Source organism: Culex pipiens, chromosome 2 (assembly GCF_016801865.2).
Source record: "Culex pipiens pallens isolate TS chromosome 2, TS_CPP_V2, whole genome shotgun sequence".
Classification (NCBI taxonomy): domain Eukaryota; kingdom Metazoa; phylum Arthropoda; class Insecta; order Diptera; family Culicidae; genus Culex; species Culex pipiens.
This window is the reverse complement of record NC_068938.1, coordinates 9,618,494-9,638,128: the sequence shown is the minus strand read 5'-3', so window position 1 is coordinate 9,638,128 and position 19,635 is coordinate 9,618,494. Positions and strand designations below refer to the sequence as shown.

Below are 19,635 nucleotides of genomic sequence, written 5' to 3'. Positions count from 1 at the left end.
GTTACAGTTTTGCTTAAATTCTCAGAAACAAAGTCTCCGATACCAAAATGTTGGCCGCTTAAAAGCTTTTAAGATATTTTCAAATAACAGTATTTTAAACAATTTAAAGACCAAGTCCCCACCATGCTCCGCTCTCAAATTGTTTCAACCTAACGAACTCAAATGCTCACGTTCGCATCTCATCGCCATACATTTTCTCTCTCTTTATAACGAAGTCGTACCCATCGGAATGTTTCTAGTCTTAATTTAACCGCCGGCGAGTTTGGATCAAAAAAAAACAGCAACTGTCGTTCAAACCCTTTCGCATTTCGGAAATCCGCAGCAGAACAACAACAATACAAAAGTGCAGTCATCAGACTACATTCGAGAAGTTTGTGAACCGAAACAAGAGGCAGTTAAAAACCACGAAAAATGAGCAATATTGGTAAGTGTAATTAGTTTTTGCTGTTGGTGTTTTTTTTTTTACTTCTTTCCTATTTGGTTTACAAAGTATCTTAAAATTACCGTTACTTTTTCGGGCGTCGTTTTACTGCACCTTTTGCCAAAAAGTTCGATGCTTTCTAATGTGGAACACGTCATGTGTGAAGAAAGAGAGGCGAAATTGCCGGGACGTTTGCCGGTCGTGAAAAATCGAAGATATACCGAGAAGTGAAAAACCAAACAAGTTCACCCAGAATTCGAGGAAAAAGCTAAAGAATTGTCCCGAGCAGACGAAAATAACGTGGGAATAACATTTTTTGATATTTGAAAATACTGGGTCAATAACATTTTATGTTATTTATAACAAGATTTGTTATTCGTTGTTATGATTTTTTTGTTATTGGATTGTTATTGTAATAACAGACTAATAACAGTTTTAGTTATTCTTCGAATAAATCTTTGTTATTATTTTTTGTTATTTTAACAACTAATCCGATCATCCCAATAACAGTTGGAGTTATTCTTCCATAACAAAAAATGTTATTCTCGAGTTGTTTTGGCGTTCAACCAATATCAGACTAATAACAAATTTTGTTATGATAACATAAACTGTTATTAAATCCTTATACAAAAATGGATTTTTCAAGAAGATTCCATAACACTTTCTGTTATTTTAACAGTATTTGTTATTGAAATGGCATGAATTTTGTTATTACCGTCTGCCCGGGTTGGGCGAGGAAAATGAAGCTAAAAATAATTTAAATTTCCTGAACCAATTTGTCGAGTTCTCGGCAGAATTGCCTCCGCTTCTTGGAAAGCGACAATTTCGTGATTCACTTTTTGGGGTCAGCGTAAAAATCAATACAAAACACGATGTAATGAAGATTCTACTGAACCAAGAAGAGTCGAGTAAAGTTCCTTAACTAAATCGACAACAACACAATCATTGGCACATGAATGTTAATAAGAAGTCGACCTCGTTTCCCCTAGTACTCGCCACTCCGCAATGTAACCACTAGTAGCGGGGTACCTTCCAATGACGCCGAGGTGACACGTCTCATGTATCATCCCACCGATCTTTGCCGCTTAGCTTATAGACTTAGCTATAGAGAGAGTTGCAAACTGCTGCTGCTGCTTGAGGCATGACATCATCACTATCATTGGCTGTGTTGCGATTTTTTCAAGCGTTGATTTGGTGAACAAATAACAACATTAATCTGCGCTGGGAGAGGAAGTTTGGGCAGATTTGGATGCTGCGGTTGAGAGAGCAGATCAATATTTGAGGAAAAATATAAATGCTTGACGTTAATTTGTTTATTTGTTCAGAAGCTGTGTTTGAAATTCTTTCAATTCTATTGAAATCACGTAATTCGCAATTCGCAATTCGCAATTTTCAGTGTAAGAACGGGCCTTGACCGATCTTATGCACTAGGTTCCCGACGAACACGCACTGCCCTTACACCTACATCTCACCCTTGCTTTGAGTCAGTACGAGCAGCACGCTAGAACACGCTTTGAGTGTTCGTGCCAGGCATGCACACCTTCTTTTCCGGTTACGCATTTTAACTCGGCCGGGGGTGGTACATTACGTAGGGTTTGATGTAAGTATAAGCGCCTAACCATTTATAGTGTGCCTATCAACTTTCATTAAAGCAAAAACTGTTTTATTTTTAGTTTGAATTCAAAAACTTATTGTTATTTACTGTGTATTGTTTTCTCCTGAAATCTTCCCTATTGTTGAGTCTGTTTATCTGTTGCTATTTCTTTTGTCGCGTCTTTTGTCTATTGAAATCACGTAATTCTGTTAAAATTTATTTTCTTTTTCTTTCTTTTGAAAAACCCTTTGAACAGCATACTTTGCTAATTAATCACTTCCTCTTCAATCACAGAAGTTTTTTCTAACATATAAGCACGATCTGCTAAACTAACTGGAGCAATTAACATATTTGCACTAGTTGACCTGTTGTTGCAGTACTGTCTTATTAGCACTCGTTATGTTAAAATAGAAATAAAATAAATTTTAAAGATTTGTTTTATAAATTGTAACAGAGTAAGAAAATTGTAAGCTTTTTAAACAGTTGCTAAAAACTATATTTTTCAAATTCTTTGGATTAAAAATTCAAAACAAAATGTTTAAATAAAGATGGCATTGATGAGAGAAAAAGGTACAAATATAAAATGTCAAGATTAAAAAAAACATATTTGATCATAATATTTATAAAAAAAAAACAAGCCTTACCCGACAAACTTCGTTCTGCCTTTTTTGTTTGTTGACGTTTTTAGCTGGTTTGCTTTTTAGCTGAACTGGCTCGCGTTCGAACAAAACCGTCGAAATTTTTTATATTTATATATAAAAAAATAAGTCATACTAACTGATTTTTTTTACCATTTTTTTCCATACTTGTTAGGTCCATGGCCCAATAATAATGCTATAAAGAAATTCTTAAATTTATGTCAGCGGAAAGCTTTTTGGCTAAAAATTACGAAAACTTATTGAAAAATAACCAAGAAAAATTCAAAAAATCTATTATGTTAAATCCATAATCAAAAAAAAATATGTCAGGCACAAAACAATAACATTTTGAATGTCAGTCAAAGTTTTTGAATATTTTATATTTTCAGGGTGGCCACCGGATTTGGATTTTCAATTTCCCGGTTTTTTCCCGGTTTTCTCCCGAGGCCAGAAGGATTTTTTCCATATAGTTTTAAATCAAATTACATCTTTGTAATTGTAATTGATTGTTTATTTGTGACGAGAGCCATCTTGTTTTTTTTTATAGACTGACGTTAGTATCAAAATACTTTTTGAACGCATACATTTGGTTCAATAATTTTATTTCTCAAGAAAGCTTTCAAATTGAGTACAAAAAGTAAGAATCCGTTATTAAAAGTATTTAGTCCAAATCCTTAATTTCCATAATGCTTGTGATTTTTCATCTCCATGCTCCGCAATTTTTCTTAACTTAAAATCAATAAAAAATCGTATTGTATTAAATTTATGAATAACGTAAATTATTACTGGAAAATAGGAAATAGCATTTACAATGTTTAGTATGAGTATAAGTAAAAAGCTTTAGTAAATTCAAGAAGAATGATTCTTCCAAAGAAAAAGTGCCATATGTTTAAACAATCGATTACTTAAAACATTTTTTGCTGATCGATTTAGTATCTTCGGCAAGGATTTAGGTACCGATGAGATGATTTCTAGAAAAAATGTAACTGTCAAAAAAACCCATCTGAGTTGGCCTGTACTCTAGCCTGTACTTCAACCCCTCATCGTGACTCGCAGATCGCGCAAACATAAACATAATTCTCGATACATCCTTTGTGTGAGCCGTGCCAAATTTATTGAAGAAAAAGAAAAAATAAACATGTTTGGATGTTTTTAAATTTTTGAGTAACACAGAATGGTAAAAATCAATTGCCGTGCTGCGATTTTCTGAACAACACAACAGTCAAAATTCAGTAATTTTTTTTTTACAGAATTTTCAGATGAGAATTAAATAAAACCCAACAAAAACTCATTTTTTGTGTTTGAATAAAAATGTTTGTATTGAAATGACTACTATGCAGTTGAACTCTGAAAATATTGTAATTTTAAAACATCTGAAAAATTTATTTAAAATTTAAATTATAATTTTAAAATAAATTTTAAAATAAAGATATTTTTTCAAATGTTCTGAATTTGAAGATAATTTGATAGGCATTTAACTGTAGAAAGATTCCCAACTATATAAAAATATCTTAAATACCAAATATTTCCGACATTTTAAAATTATACAAAAGTACTCAAATCTGATTTAAAAACACAAGCACAAAGTTTCATAGCAATTTGTCCTTAATAATTTGTTTAACTGAGAAAGCCAAAAATCATCTTATAAAATACTACTGAAAACAGATTTTTGAAATTCCACCAAATTGAACAATAAAAAACAATTCGTATTTTTTTATTTTCTTACTTTTAAAATCAAATTCAAGTTCAGCGACTTAATTTTAGTCACTGTTGAGTGGTTGATTGCCTATTAAATTTAAAAATGCATTTTTTCAATATTTCATTTCAGCCATTTTGACCGCCATCTTTGATTTCATAATTCTAAATCTTTTAAAATAGTTTAGGCTGGTACGAATTTTATTTAAAGTTTTTGTCTCCCCCCTTCAAAATTGGCCCGAAAAATCAGGGAGCAAAACATTATTTTCAATAAACTTCAAAATTATAATGAAAATTTAAGTGGAATCAACTGAAATCAATTTTAGATCCATTCACCTGCGTTCAGAATCATTTTTAGCATGTTTGGGTTGATTTAAAAATCATTTGAATTTTTGAAAATTTTCGATTTTCATTATTTTCATCATTTCGTTAAAATTTTTGTTTTCGTCAAATTTTACATTATTTGAAAACTAATGATTGCAAAACAACTGAACTAGTGTAAAATGCATTTTAAAACACAATCTCCATGCAAATGTTGAAACTGTGGCTTTTTATTTCAATATTTATATTTTTTTCCCCAGGAAAATCGGGTCTGAACTGTATTCTTATTTTTAACGGCGCACACAAGCTAAGCTTTTTGCACCACGATTTTCGGTACGCAAATTTTAGTATCTTCGAAATTATGGGAACTATTGGTTATTTATTCCCTGAAGTTACTGTCTACAAAAAAAAAATAAAAAAGGATTTTGACTCTTTTTACAATCATATTGTTGAAGGGTTAAATCCGTAAGAATGACAAAGAAATATATCATGGAATACTCAATTCAATTAAAGCTAATTAAAAGCGTTTTCAACTGAACTCGAGTGATAAATAGCTCAATAAGAAGTGAGCAAGCAAGTTTCTACCAAAAGTTTTGCAAAATTAGTTGTTTAAATAGTGAAAATCAGCAAATTGGATGGAGTTAGGAGCGAGTGCTTAACCTGCCAAACATACGAGAATTTTCCCTAGCTTGAGTCTATTACACAAATTCAAATATTATTTTCCCGAATTCTTCATTTAATAATATTCTAATGGAGAAAAATAAACGTTGAAGTCATTTAAGAGGAATTTTTCGAATTTTAACTAAACTTAAAATATTTTCCCGGTTTGTTAGTCGAATTCCCGAGTTTTTCCCGGTTTTTTCCCGGTGGAATAAATTCCCGGGTTTTTCCCGGTTTTCCCGGTTTTTTCCCGAGGTGGCCACCCTGATTTTGTGGAAATTTGGGTGAAAAAACAAAACAAAATTCGTGCAAAACTTATAAAATATGTTTATTTAAAAAAATCTATTTAGTGAAAGCTATAAGCATAATTCGAGCAATATTTTGTTTGATACAAGGTTGTTCGTAATAAAAAGGTATTTCATGTTCAAAACAATAACATTTTGAATATCTGTTCCAGATTTGTCTTCGGATATTTTATTTAAAAAAAACTATTTATTTAAAAAAAAAGTGTGTAAAAATCGATGATTTGTGGAAACTTGGGTGTTTTTGAATACCCCTGGCCTGAGTCGGTTTCGAAAACACCCAAACGGCAAAAAAAAATCGATTATTGAACCTTTCAAAAAAATACTCAAAATTTTTACCAAATCACGTTTTGCTTGACACCCATATTTAACTGTTGTACGCATCATTGTCTCACATCACTTTAAGTTTTATGTACAAAAAAACGAATTTTATTTAGACATAATTCACATAATACAATAATTATACGTAGAAAAGAGCAAACATAAAATTTAAGTTTTTTTTTAAAGGAAAGTACGGGATTTTTTTAAATTTAATAAATTGGCTTAAGCTAGTCAAAAATAGCCTGAAATTATTGTATGATCTTAACAATATTTTTCCATGACGGAGTCAATAATATTGATCACATCATCGCTGCAAATAAAATAAAATGTTACTTAACTTGAATAAACAATTAAGAGAACTTTATTTTCCACGACCAATGTACACTAGAGTAAAATGTAGACAATTTGATACTTCAAAATTATTTTTTTTTTTAATAAACCGGTTTTCGAATGCAGTCTAGTCCAAGCCCAAACGAATTAAAAAAAAATGCTGGTGATCCGGAAATTTTTAATCCAAGATGGCGGCCAAAAAGACGATGATGAAATACAGAGAAAATTCATTTGGCAATGTAAATGGCAACCAACCACTCGAATTTGACTAAATTTGGATCGCACAACTCAAATTTGACGTTCGGATAATCGCAATGGAGAACCCGCCGTAGAGCAGTTTTTGCTTTTTTTTTTCTACAATATATTTCAATTTCTTATGGAGAGACTGTCAAAAAAAACTGCTCGACAGCTGGTACTCAATTTCGGATAATCGAGTCTGGACTGTATTTTATATTAGGTCTCCATGCAATTTAAATTGTGAACACGTTTTATACAAAAATAGTATGAACAAATTTAAAACCATGTTTCCAGAGAGAAAAAAAGTGTGCAATTTCGGCATATCGAAAAATTGTGTTCACTTTAAAATGTTTTCACTTAGGCTGGTACAAATACTTCTTAAAGTTTTTGTCGCCAATTTGTCGTCAATTTACAAAGGATTACCCTGTGTTAAGAATCATGTTGAGGATGTTTGTGTTTATTCAAAAAAAAACATTTTTTTATGTAAATTTTCGATGTAAAGTACCACTATTTTTTAGTTTGCTGAAATTTCGTTTTCGTCAAATCTTACATTTTTTGAAAACTAATGATTGAGTAATTCCATGTCAAATAACTTGTAACTTGTAACTTGAAACTTTGTAGACATGTTATCCTATGCTTACATAAGCCATTTTAGTGTATATGGAGCCAGTTGCAATCGATTATAACATTTGAGAAGGGCGTAAGTGTTAAGTTTTTTTTGTATTACGTAATGTAAATATTGCTGTAACTCGTAGCCGTTGCATCTTATCAAAAAGTGGTCAAAGACAAACCTATAGGATGGATGTGCTTTCTGAGAAAAAAATACACTGAAAGAAGAAAAATAGCCTAAGATGATATAAACACATTTAGTTGCTCTAAACGTCACCATCCTTGTGAAGTTACATTTACAGTTAATGTTGAAAAAAATTGAGGTTTTTGGCAATTTTTGGGCAATTTCTATGGGAGAGACTTGGTTTTTCAGTCTCGAAAATATTTTCCGTGGAAAGTTCGTCCGATTTCCTACAAGTTTGCCTTTGCCAGCATTTCACTTGGAAGTATGGGCTCACAGATATTAGCTCGTTCCTGAAATGCTCGTTCCTCGTTCCTGAAAACAAAATATTTTTTTCAGTGTAGTAAAGTAAATTAGCTTACATCAACAATAAAACGAGTTATTAAAGGTGGTCAAAGACAAACTTAGTGTGATTTGCATTTTAAAATACTTTTTTCATTCAAAAGTAGAGACTTTGGCTTTTTATTTCAATGTTTATATTTTTGGTTGAATTTCAAAATTAAAATCAAATTAAAACATTCTGTAAAGCATATAAGCCAATACAACTAAAATGTTCAGAACATCGTTGATGCATTGTCCAGCCATGTAAGCTCAGATGCAACTGATAGACAGGTGATGTGTAGGTGTAAGGCTAGCAGGGGCACAAATTATTCACTTCATTCATTCCGCGTGGTTGTCAGCCTCAGCACGTGCATTCATAGACAATGACGTAAACGTTAAAATATAAAGTTTATTGCAAATTCAAGCTAGTTATGGTGTGACCATTGCAACTGTTGTTTTTTTTTGTTTGTCTCATGCCTTTTTAAGGCGACATAAAACATGTTTACTCCTAAATTTATACTTTGAACAATTCTTTTAAATTGGGTCCTAAAAAGAAACTTAGATTGCTGATATTATTGTTCACAGCGATAAAGCTTATTTTTCTGAGTACAATGACCCTTTGTACGACCATAAAGAGCTTAAAATGGATTTTTAAATCAATTTTGAAAAATTAACCTCGCGGTCCTTCTTGACAGAAAAGCTCCTACTTGACAGGTCGTTCCAAGGGGACCATAGCTGATCCATCGAAAAAATGTTGTCTAGTAAATAAAAAAATTTGCATTAAAATGAAAAAAAGTGATCAGAAATGTTTTTTAATCGTGTTTTTTACCGTTGTACATAAAAGTTGGCATAGGGCTTTAGTACCCAATTAACTAAAAACAAAGTTCAGCACGAATTATTTTGCGTGCCCTCATTGAATATGCAAAGCTCATCCAATGGCAGGCAACCCATTTGTAGTGTACAACTGCATCATTGAATTTTGCAATGCAAGCTGATATCACCTGGACAAAACATTTGAGGTAACCTTTAGCTTATCAATAAATTTTGATAAATTATTTCGTCCTATTCTTTTAGACTCATTAAAATCATATTTTTTCAAAAAAGATAAAAAAATCAGAGAATTTTTTTTTAATTAGGGCCAATTGGATATTAAAAACCCTATGTCAATTTTTATGTACAACGGTAAAAAACACGATTAAAACCAATTTTTGATCACTTTTTTTTTTCATTTTAATGCAAAAAAAAATTGTCAAGACTACATTTTTTCGATAGATCAACTATGGTCCCCTTGGAACGAGCTGTCATGTATGAGCTTTTCAGTCAAGAAGGACCGCGAGGATAATTTTTCAAAATTGATCTAAAAATCCATTTTAAACTCTTTGTGGTCGTACAAAGGGTCATTTTTCTCAGAAAAATAAGCTTTATCGCTGTAAACAATAATATCAGCAATCTAAGCTTCATTTTAGGACCCAATTGCAGCTAACCCGGGCAGACGGTAATAACAAAATTCATGCCATTTCAATAAAAAATTCTGTTAAAATAACAGAAAGTGTTATGGAATCTTCCTAAAAAATTCATTGTTGCATAAGGGTTTAATAACAGTTTATGTTATCATAACAAAATTTGTTATTGGTCTGATATTTGTTGAAAGCCAAAACAACTTTGGAATAACATTTTTTGTTATGGAAAAATAACTCCAACTGTTATTGGGATGATCGGATTAGTTGTTAAAATAACAAAAAAGAATAACAAAGTTGCTCGAAAAATAACTCAAAATGTTATTAGATTGTTATTACAATAACAATCCAATAACAAAAAAATCATAACGGTGAATAACAAATCTTGTTATAAATAACAAAAACTGTTATTGGCCTAATATTTTCTAATATCAAAAAATGTTATTCCCAAGTTATTTCCGTCTGCTCGGGAAGAGGGTAACCCAACTAAACCCCCCAAAACCTTCCCACCATTTAAGTAGCTTGTTTTATTAGTTCCACCTTTCTTGTTCATACACCTTTCCATTTCCTCATGCATGGCTACCCTGATGGCGGCAGTCCAAGCTTGTCTTACGATTTGGTCTAAAAATAATGTCTGACTCACCCAGCGTCATCGTCATCGTCATCGTAAACGACGTTCTGCACCACAACCCAGATTCTGTCCAGTTCGTGTTTTTTTTTCGCTGTTGTCTTTGAAAAATCGCACCGCTTCATATATTTTCTGACCTCCCCACCCGGTCGGGCGGTGATAATGTTGCAATGCAGTTGACCGTTTTCGTTAGGGTGGTCCGATTTTGGTTTTCGGTGTCGGCTACTAACAATCATGTGTTGTTTCATACTTTTTTTAATGGTTGATGTAATCATGCAATTATTGAATGTAAGACCTTCTGCATGCCTCTCCCCAACCTTTCCGTAGTCGTTGTCGTAATGCGTTTGATTAGCTTTATTGGAAGTTCAAGCCCAGGGTCATTCCGCACACCCAATCGCACCCAACATTCTTCTCCATCATCAATCCAGGTGCCCCCCCTCATCGTCGGGTGAAGGAAAAGAAACGTCCCAACGAGGAACAAGCCCCCGATGTAACTAACTCGTCCGCCGAGCCAAGTCCTTCCGAATCGTCGGAGGATCGATCTCAAGCATTTGTAGAACCTTCGCGAGCCCCTGAAGCTTCACAGCAGCAATCAGCGGTTAGGTTGATAGGTAAGTTTGGAATTTTCGGTCACATGTTCGTTGCCAGAACCGGTTCGAGCGTCAGAATTTGCCAAATTTGAATATTTTAAAAACCGTCAAAAGTCACATGACTCTGATGTCGACACACCTCTCCCGGCGGAAAGCATCGCCATTTCTCAAGTCTCAAGTAAAAACGCTAATGATGCTGTGTGACAAGATCGAATCGGCATGCGATGGAGATGCGACTGGCTGGAGTGATTCACTGGTGATGGACGGGACGTTTGGACGTTTGACACGTGTGTGTTTGTCCAGAATGAAACGAGAACACAAGCAATTAGTGTCGAGACAATTGTTGCTCTTGATGAAGTTATGTGAGTGGGATGGCTATCGCGGTGGAGATTGATTGAAGTCCTCAGCAAATTTTATAAGGGAGAACCAGCAAAAAACACGAAAATTAAATTTCCAAACGAATCTTCAAATCTAGAATCATTTTTTTTTTTTTTTTTTTGCTGGATGCATTGAGAACAAACATTGAAACATTCATTGTTTATCAATTCAAAGTTTTACGTTTGGGAAGCCTAACCATCATTGAAAACATCTACAATTTTTACTTTTACTTAAGAAAAAATAGACATGGTCAGATATTCAACTCATTACTCATTGGAGTATCTTCCTTTCAAAAACCATTCAAAAATGAACAGGTTTCGAAAAATAATACCATGAAAAGAAATTTACACAGCAAAAAAATGTGTAAATTAGGAAAGTTTAAAATTACCTCTTTTATGATGTAATATTAACTCAATTTAGAGTAAAAAAGTGGCATTACAACGAAATAACGGTTAATTTACACATTTTTAGGGGTGACAAAATTACACATTTTTTCTGACATAAAAGATTCCCAGATGTAATATTACCATGTTTTGTTTTTTTTACTGTGCAGTTAAAGCAAAAATAATACATGGGTTATTCTCTACCAACTCACACGAAATCGGGGGAAAGTTGCCCCGACCCCTCTTCGATTTGCGTGAAACTTTGTCCTAAGGGGTAACTTTTGTCCCTGATCACGAATCCGAGGTTCGTTTTTTGATATCTCGTGACGGAGGGGCGGTACGACGCCTTCCATTTTTGAACATGCGAAAAAAAAGGTGTTTTTCAATAATTTGCAGCCTGAAACTGTGATGAGATAGAAATTTTGTGTCAAAGGGACTTTTATGTAAAATTAGACGCCAGATTTGATGGCGTACTCAGAATTCCGAAAAAACGTATTTTTCATCGAAAAAAATACTAAAAAAGTTTTGAAAACTCTGCCATTTTCCGTTACTCGACTGTAATTTTTTTGGAACATGTCATTTTAAGGAAAATTTAATGCACTTTTCAAATCTACATTGACCCAGAAGGGTAATTTTTTCATTAAGAACAATTTTTTCATTTAACGATTTCATGTTTTTTCAAACTTTGCAGGGTTATTTTTTAGAGTGTAATAATGTTCTACAAAATTGTAGAGCAGACAAATACAAAAATTTTGATATACAAACATAAGGGGTTTGCTTATAAACATCACGATTTATCGCGATTTTACGAAAAAAAAGTTTTGAAAAAGTTACGTTTCTCTTTGTTTCGTTGTCAGTGTCTGTCGCGGGTGACCATGAACGGCCATGATCAACGACGACCAACATTTTCAAAACTTATTTTTCGTAAAATTGCGATAACTCTTTTTTTCGGAATTCTGAGTACGCCTTCAAATCGGGCGTACAATTTTACATTAAAGTTCCTCTGACACCAAATTTCCATCTCATCACCGTTTCAGGCTGCAAATTATTGAAATACAGGTCTTTTTTCGCATGTTCAAAAATGGATGGCTTCGTACCGCCTCTCCGTCACGAGATATCAAAAAACGTTTCGTGATCAGGGACAAAAGTTACCCCTTAGGACAAAGTTTCATGCTAATCGAAGAGGGGTCGGTGCAACTGCTACGTGAGTTGGCGGAGAATTACCCACATCGAATTATTACTAGCCTTAGGTCCATAAGCCCTGAAAAAATAAATAAAATAAATCTGAGAATAACATTTATAAATATGGATATAATTAATAGTTGATATTTTTTAAAACACACATTTTTTTATCAACTCTTCGTAACACAGATCCGATTCGCCGACTCGACTAACTGCATTCGAATTAACGAATCCAAATTAGGTAATTTGAATGACTGACAGCTGAATTTTGTCACGTGAGTGCATTTTAGTTCAAATTAGTAATAAATAATTCGAATTACCACAATTCAAATTGAAATTATTCATCATCGGAGAGTTTTTTTTAAACGTATGAAACACAATAGCTTATAGGACCTTTTCAAAGAAAACTTTAGAACTCTAGTAGGTGGATTCAATTGATAGTATCAGTCAGCGGTCGTGGACACGAACGATTCCCAAATGATGAAAAAAGTGAATTTAAAAGAAGTTCGTTTTTCGTTTTCGTTTTACGGAGCAAGGTGGGGGACGCGGCCTCAAGTCAGTCCAAGTCCGGTTTCTTGTGGAAAAAAGGGTAGTGGCCGAACTAGTATTGCATACCAAATGAACACCACCGGAAGATATAGGGGATCGGGAGGGGGGAGGTGAAAGAAAATTAGTGTTGGTGTGAGTGGTAAGAACTTGGATGACTTGAGCAGTTACGGTAATCTAAGTTTAACACTGAATAAAGAAAATCTGAAATTGTGATTCAAAGTAAGAAGGCCCGGAATAAATTAAATTATTAGTTAATTAAATAAGAAAATGTAACTAATCGGAGATCTATACAAAAGAAACCTATGATGTATTCCAAATTTAAAGGAAATAAAAATTCTAGAGAAAAAAAGATGAAAACTAACTGCCGACCTGTCACGTCCGTCAATAGTCTTGTCGTACATTACAACTAGAAACAGATCTGCCAATGAAATGTTACACTTCGTTCAAATCAACTAATCATTTAAGTCCAATTATTCATCTACGGAAAACTATCTAACTTTAATCAACAACCTAAACTAAACTGTCTGAAAGTAAATTTAATCTCAAATCCCCGAATGTTTTATTATAACGCCAAATAAGGTAAAGGATCTTGTTTTTAAACCAGTCTTGCCGCTTCCAAAAACCAATAAACATAAATGAATAGTTCATAAGTTGAACACTAGTAATTAAGACGACTATTTCATGCCTTTCATTTCATTAGGGCATAGAGCTTTGCAAACAAGAGTGCATCTCTATTATACCTTATGTTAACTGTCATTTGAGTGAAGGAGACACACTCCTGTTCACAAAACCCATGCGCCCTTTTGAAATGTTAGGCTCCATTTGATCGTCAAGGCTCCAGTAGACCCTCGATTCGCAACAATGGTCGATACAACCATAATCCGAAAACCGTTAGTTCAACAGATTAACGAATTTTGTCCGATATCATCGCACTATTGATTGACCGAGACTCTATGGAAATTTTGACATATCAAAATGCTACGTAATAATATTTTTTTAAAAATAAATTTCAAAATCTATTCTATCCTACAATGCCTAGAAGAGGCCTCTGTTTCTGTTGTGAGTAAGCGCTGGTTTCAGAGTTCATTTTTCAATTTAAAAGGGGTGGGAGACGACTAATTTGCTTCATGAACTCCTACTCGGCCTTAGGACCACCTCTTAAGACACTGATGGCTCCTAGCTAGGAATTAAACCTAGACACAGCGTCGAGGCCCGCTTCGCATGGCAAAAATGTTGGCTGGGGGGAAGTGATATTATCACGAAATTTTATTTTAAAGCCAACATTGCTAACGGCGTCGAGGTCCTTACTCATGTCCAAGGAAAAAAAAAAGTGAATTTAAAAGAAGTTATTCGCAATTCGCAATTCGCAATTTTCAGTGTAAGAACGGGCCTTGACCGATCTTATGCACTAGGTTCCCGACGAACACGCACTGCCCTTACACCTACATCTCACCCTTGCTCTGAGTCAGTACGAGCAGCACGCTAGAACACGCTTTGAGTGTTCGTGCCAGGCATGCACACCTTCTTTTCCGGTTACGCATTTTAACTCGGCCGGGGGTGGTACATTAAGTAGGGTTTGATGTAAGTATAAGCGCCTAACCGTTTAAAGTGTGCCTATCAACTTTCATTAAAGCAAAAACTGTTTTATTTTTAGTTTGAATTCAAAAACTAATTGTTATTTACTGTGTTTTGTTTTCTCCTGAAATTTTTCCTAGTGTTGAGTCGTGTTTATATGTTGCTATTGCTTTTGTCGCGGTGTTTTGTTACAATTTTTGGTCCTAAGCATTTTATAAAAGTTTTTTTCAAAAGTACAATAGTAATATTTGTGTTAACTCTTTGATCATTCCAAAAATTGAGTAAGGGCTCGAACCTCATTTGTTTGGTGAAGATTGAAAACAATGGACAGTGAAAGAAATATACTATTTGAAGAATCAATTGTAAAAGAAAGATAGTAATTTATTAAGTAGATAATGAAATTAACAATAGTTAATAAAAAGAGGTAACAAACAAGCTTAGATTGTATTAAGTGCAATTTATAGGGCAGATGAAAAATTATTCAAAAAGATAAATAAAGATAAACAAAATTGACATCGCTGCCAAATTAAGGAAAAACAGACAGTTTGTTACAGCAGCATCAATTGGTAAAATAGAGTGGGAAAGCGTTGAGAAATAAGAGAATCAAATAAATAAAATCGAAATCAAATAAAGGATAGTAAACAGAAGCCGCGTTAGAAAATCAGTGAAACAAAATAAACAGAAGATAGGTGGTAGCTGAGAATGAAGAGAAGAGAAACCCCGTTGTGCGATGTTTCAGGTACATCCACAGCAGTTGACTCAACATACTGCGAATCAAAACAATACCGTCTACAATCACAAATTACATCCCTTTCCCACATTGTCGCGCCCCTTTCTTTTAGCCGTCTCGACTTTGACCCGCGGTGGTCAAAGGTTTACGATCCGTTTCCACAGGCCACCAGCTAGGTCATCATGAAAACCAAGCCAACGTGGAGGTAAGAAAATAGGACACTTGCAAGGAACCAGAGCTATACTGTCTTGATCAAGAAATGATCTAACAGGACTACGGACGTAGTCAGTGACGCTCCTTCCAGGATGTTCCTCGCCTGAGCGTCAACTGAAGAGGTATCATCAGAATCATTCGCACTTGGCCTGCAAAGTGAATTTAAAAGAAGTTATTGTTAAAATATTTCATCATAAACGACTTAAGATTACCCTTAGGTTTGGATCGATGCCACCATCTTTCGGTCACCTGCTCCGTTTGTTTGTCAACAAAGCTGCGGCTGGATCGTGAGGGGGAAGAGGTTTTGACATTTGGAGCTTAACATTTCAAAAGGGCACATAACTTTTGTAAACAATAGTGAATCCCTTTCACTCGAATGATAGTTTGCATAAGGTGTGAGAGGGATACACTCTTGTTTACAAAAGTTTTGTGCCCTACACGATTTAAGAGCCCCCATCAGATCCTCCGGTGGTTGAAATTTTTTAGTTTGTTTTTAGTTAGATTGACAAGACAACAAACATTTGGTTGGGGTGCTTGAGCGCCGTGTAAAAATGGCGTCAAACTGAAAATGAAACCCGACGGTTTGACAAGAAACATTGTCGAACCATCGGGGTTTTAGGGAAAAGAGTTTTAACCGATTCTATAATAAAACAAATTATTTTGTATTTTTTTTTTTTTTTTGGGAGGGTGATCCAGCCGCACATCGTTGATGTCGAAACCTCTAAACTGGGCCCTCGTCCTGTCACGTCCGTCAGTAGTCTTGTCGTACATTACAACTAGAATCAGATCTGCCAATGAATTAGTACACTTCGACCAAATAAACACTGACGCTGTATGGATCTGACTCTAGAATAAATGCACAGTTGTGTGTTATTCATAAGTCCAAAATGTTCAATTATTCATATAAGTCCAAATATTCATTTGCGGATAACTACCTAACTTGAATTGAATACAAGATTTAAAGCAACCTATCCGAAAGCTACTCTTATCTCAAATCCCCGACATTTTAATTATTAACCAAAAAAAAAACGTTTCTTTTAAAACCTGTCTGGCTTCTTTTAAAAAAAACAAAAAAAAATAACAGTTGATATTTTACAAGTCGTGAATTGAAAAAGAGACGACCATTTGTTCGTCAGAATTCCAGTAGATCCTCGATTCGCAACAATGGTCGATACAATCATAATCCGACAACCGTTAGTTCAACAGATCAACGAATTTAGTCCGATATCATTTCACTATTGATTGATCGAGACTCTACGGAAATTTTGACAGATCAGAATGGTTTTTATGCTACTTGAATGAAAATCACCGATTCTGATAGAATTACTAAATTCACTGTTACTAATTTTGTCCCTAAATTACTAAAGGCAAAGTATAAAAAGTTGATATTTATAGTTAAAATCCTAAATTCTACAATCACTATTTTTTTAAACCCGCATCCTAACCTGACACCCACATTAAGATAGGGGAAAATCACATATGTAGCGGTTCATTGTACAAATGTGATATTTCCACTATCAGAGAACCTCCTTGTCTCGATGACAGCTTACCGGCCATCGATTAAGCCCTGAGACTACGCCAAAGTGGGTTCTCGCAGCATGAAGTGGTGTCCATGTGTAAAAATGGAAGCTTCAGCAATATACTGAACACTTCGATTTTAATTCCACATCGAATCAAATCATACTCTTTGCCAAACAAGCATCAAACCTATGACACTCATTATGACAAAGCCCAGGGAATAAAACAAATTATTTTGTATTAATATTAAATAACTTAAAAAAGTATAACACACATTTAAAAAAAACCATAAACCTAAAAGAAATCCAAATTTCCGTTCCCTTTCCAGAAATCGAAACCGAGGACAAGCTGGAGTACCAGTTCCACCCGGCGACGAACGGCGTGGTCAACTTCAAGGTCCGTGCCAACAACGATGCCCATCTGGCGCTGACCAGCGGTCCCGCCGAGTCGGACCCCATGCTGGAGATCTTCATCGGGGGCTGGAAGAACACCAAGTCGGTCATCCGCAAGAACCGCACCAAGCCGGACGTTTGCGAGGTCGACACGCCCGACATCCTGAACGCGGGCGAGTTCCGTGGATTCTGGGTCAAGTGGCAGGATGACGTGATCACCGTTGGAATGGAAGGAGCCGCCGCGGCATTCCTGTCCTACGAGAACACCTCCGAGCCGTTCCCGATCAACTACTTTGGAGTTTGCACCGGCTGGGGAGCGTCCGGCTCGTGGATCATCGAGCAGAACGCACCGGCTCCGTCCGCTCCGGCTGCTCTTGTGTCCAGCGGAGGTGCCGCCTGTTGGGTCCCGGCCGCCAACGGAGAAGTTCCTCCGAACGCCGTTGTCGGAGGAGCCGACGGTGAAGACATGTACATTGCACGGTCCCAGCACGAGGGTGCCATCATTCCTGGAAAGCTGGTGGCCTCGCACGGATGCGCTTATGTCGCCTGGGGTGGAGTCGAGAACCCGAAGCAGGAGTACGAAGTTCTGTGCGACGGAAACGGAACGTTCGTGAACACCAGTGGTGGCGAAATTCCACCGAATGCCATCCCTGCTGGAGAGTCCGAGGACGGCGAGCCGCTGTTCATCGGACGGGTTAACCACGAGGGCACGGTGACCGTGGGCAAGGTTCAGCAGTCCCACGGCGTTTGCTACATTCCATACGGCGGCCAGGAGTTGGCGTTTGCCGATTATGAAATCTATGTCAGCCAGTAAGCAAGGAAGTAAAGCCATTTTGGAGCAGCTACATGAAGTCAGCAGAGAATCTCTTGACCGTATAATGCGGAATGCACAGCTCAGATATGGAGCAAAAACACAAAATTAAGCTCGCTAAAAAGCATGAAACCACATGATGCCTGCACATTTATATTTATTGTTGTTTAACGAATGTATTAATTTACTAGTAGGAATAAAGAAACACCAGCTTTTGAACCACAATAAATTGTTTTTCTATTTAAAAAAAAAATACACAAATGTTCTTTCTTGTTTAGATTTTCTTGTTCTGCATTCAACCTACAACTTATCTCAGTTTGGTTAGTATCGAGACAAAACGGGACACATGGAGCGAATTGGGACAGCAATGCGAAAATCAAGATAATTTCTCTGCTCAGAAGCGGGTTAAGCTCTTTTTGCAAACAATGACATATCAATGCAGCGAGCTGATAAAAGCAACACAGCTGGATTCAGGAGATTCAGTTTTGCATCAACAGTCGTAGCGGGCGGATTATTGGAATTCCATATTTTCCTCAATAATTCAGTAGCAAGTAAGTACAACAACTGGAGCGATTCTGGTTCTGAATTAAAATTATTCGCATACTTGTTTGATAGTAACTTAATGAAATTTAGGAACATGACTGAATGAAATAGTAATGAATTTTAAATTAACCCTCTACTGCCCAAATTTTTTTTTTCGAAAATAGAATCGCACCTTCATCATTTAAATTGCAAAAAAATGCGTAGAGGCATAGTCTGGGACACTACAAAAATTACTGCATACTTCTTTTTATTGAAAATATAGGAAATGTCAGTAAAAAACACTGCCAAAGTTGACCCCTAAAAAAATTACATTTTTAAAAACATTGGCAAAGTCACATAAAACAAGTTTAACTTCCAACCCTGAAATTTTCTAAAATTTGAAGAGTTCTTCTTTCCAATGCTTTTTAAAGATCAAAAATCGGTTGGAAAATTGATTTTTGCCGATTTTTTAGATCGAAGCCCGTCTAAAGGCGGGGTTAGGTTGTAGAGGGTTAAAACATCGTTACAGTGGAGCAATCAACCGGAACATCAGACGATCCGGATGTTGGGACCACAAAAACCCAAGACCCAACAATCTCATGGTATCCCGAGCATGGGTAAATAACAAGGGAAATGCGTAATAATACCTTTCTCTGGTATCAATAGAAAATTTTGGTATTCCTGGACCCTTTAAAATTTGTCTTAAGGATTATGCAAGAGCAAAATGTGGTATCATACCAATTTAAGGTATTGCTTTGATATTGCAAAATTGTAGAATTTGTCAATGATAGAACACCACATTTTGGTATTCTTTTGGTATTTAAGTGTTTTATCAAATTCCTCTGCAACTATGGGAAAATTTTGACCAATTTTGACAAAATAATTAATTTTGCGCTAAAATGATGTCTCAAAGCGAATGCTTTCATTCAAAACCAGAAATTTCAAACTTGATTTTAAACATTTTTGATATACCCCCTACAGAAATGACTTGAAATTGTGGAAAATTTTCCAAGTCAGGATGGCACATTTTGGTATTATTTGAATATTGAAAGGTTTCATCAATTTTCTCTGAAACTA

General features: G+C 35.3%; 2 protein-coding genes across 2 annotated transcripts in view; both read left to right on the top strand.

Annotated features, from left to right (window-relative positions):
- LOC120418713 (uncharacterized) overlaps positions 1-19,635 on the top strand; it is a 406,326-nt gene that overhangs the window by 379,808 nt on the left and 6,883 nt on the right. The window lies entirely within an intron of this gene.
- On the top strand, positions 224-18,261 carry LOC120418715 (uncharacterized). Its single transcript, XM_039581188.2, has 2 exons — positions 224-424; positions 17,162-18,261. The coding sequence occupies exons 1-2, from the start codon at positions 412-414 to the stop codon at positions 18,037-18,039; spliced, it is 891 nt and encodes a 296-aa protein (XP_039437122.1). The 5' UTR covers positions 224-411; the 3' UTR covers positions 18,040-18,261.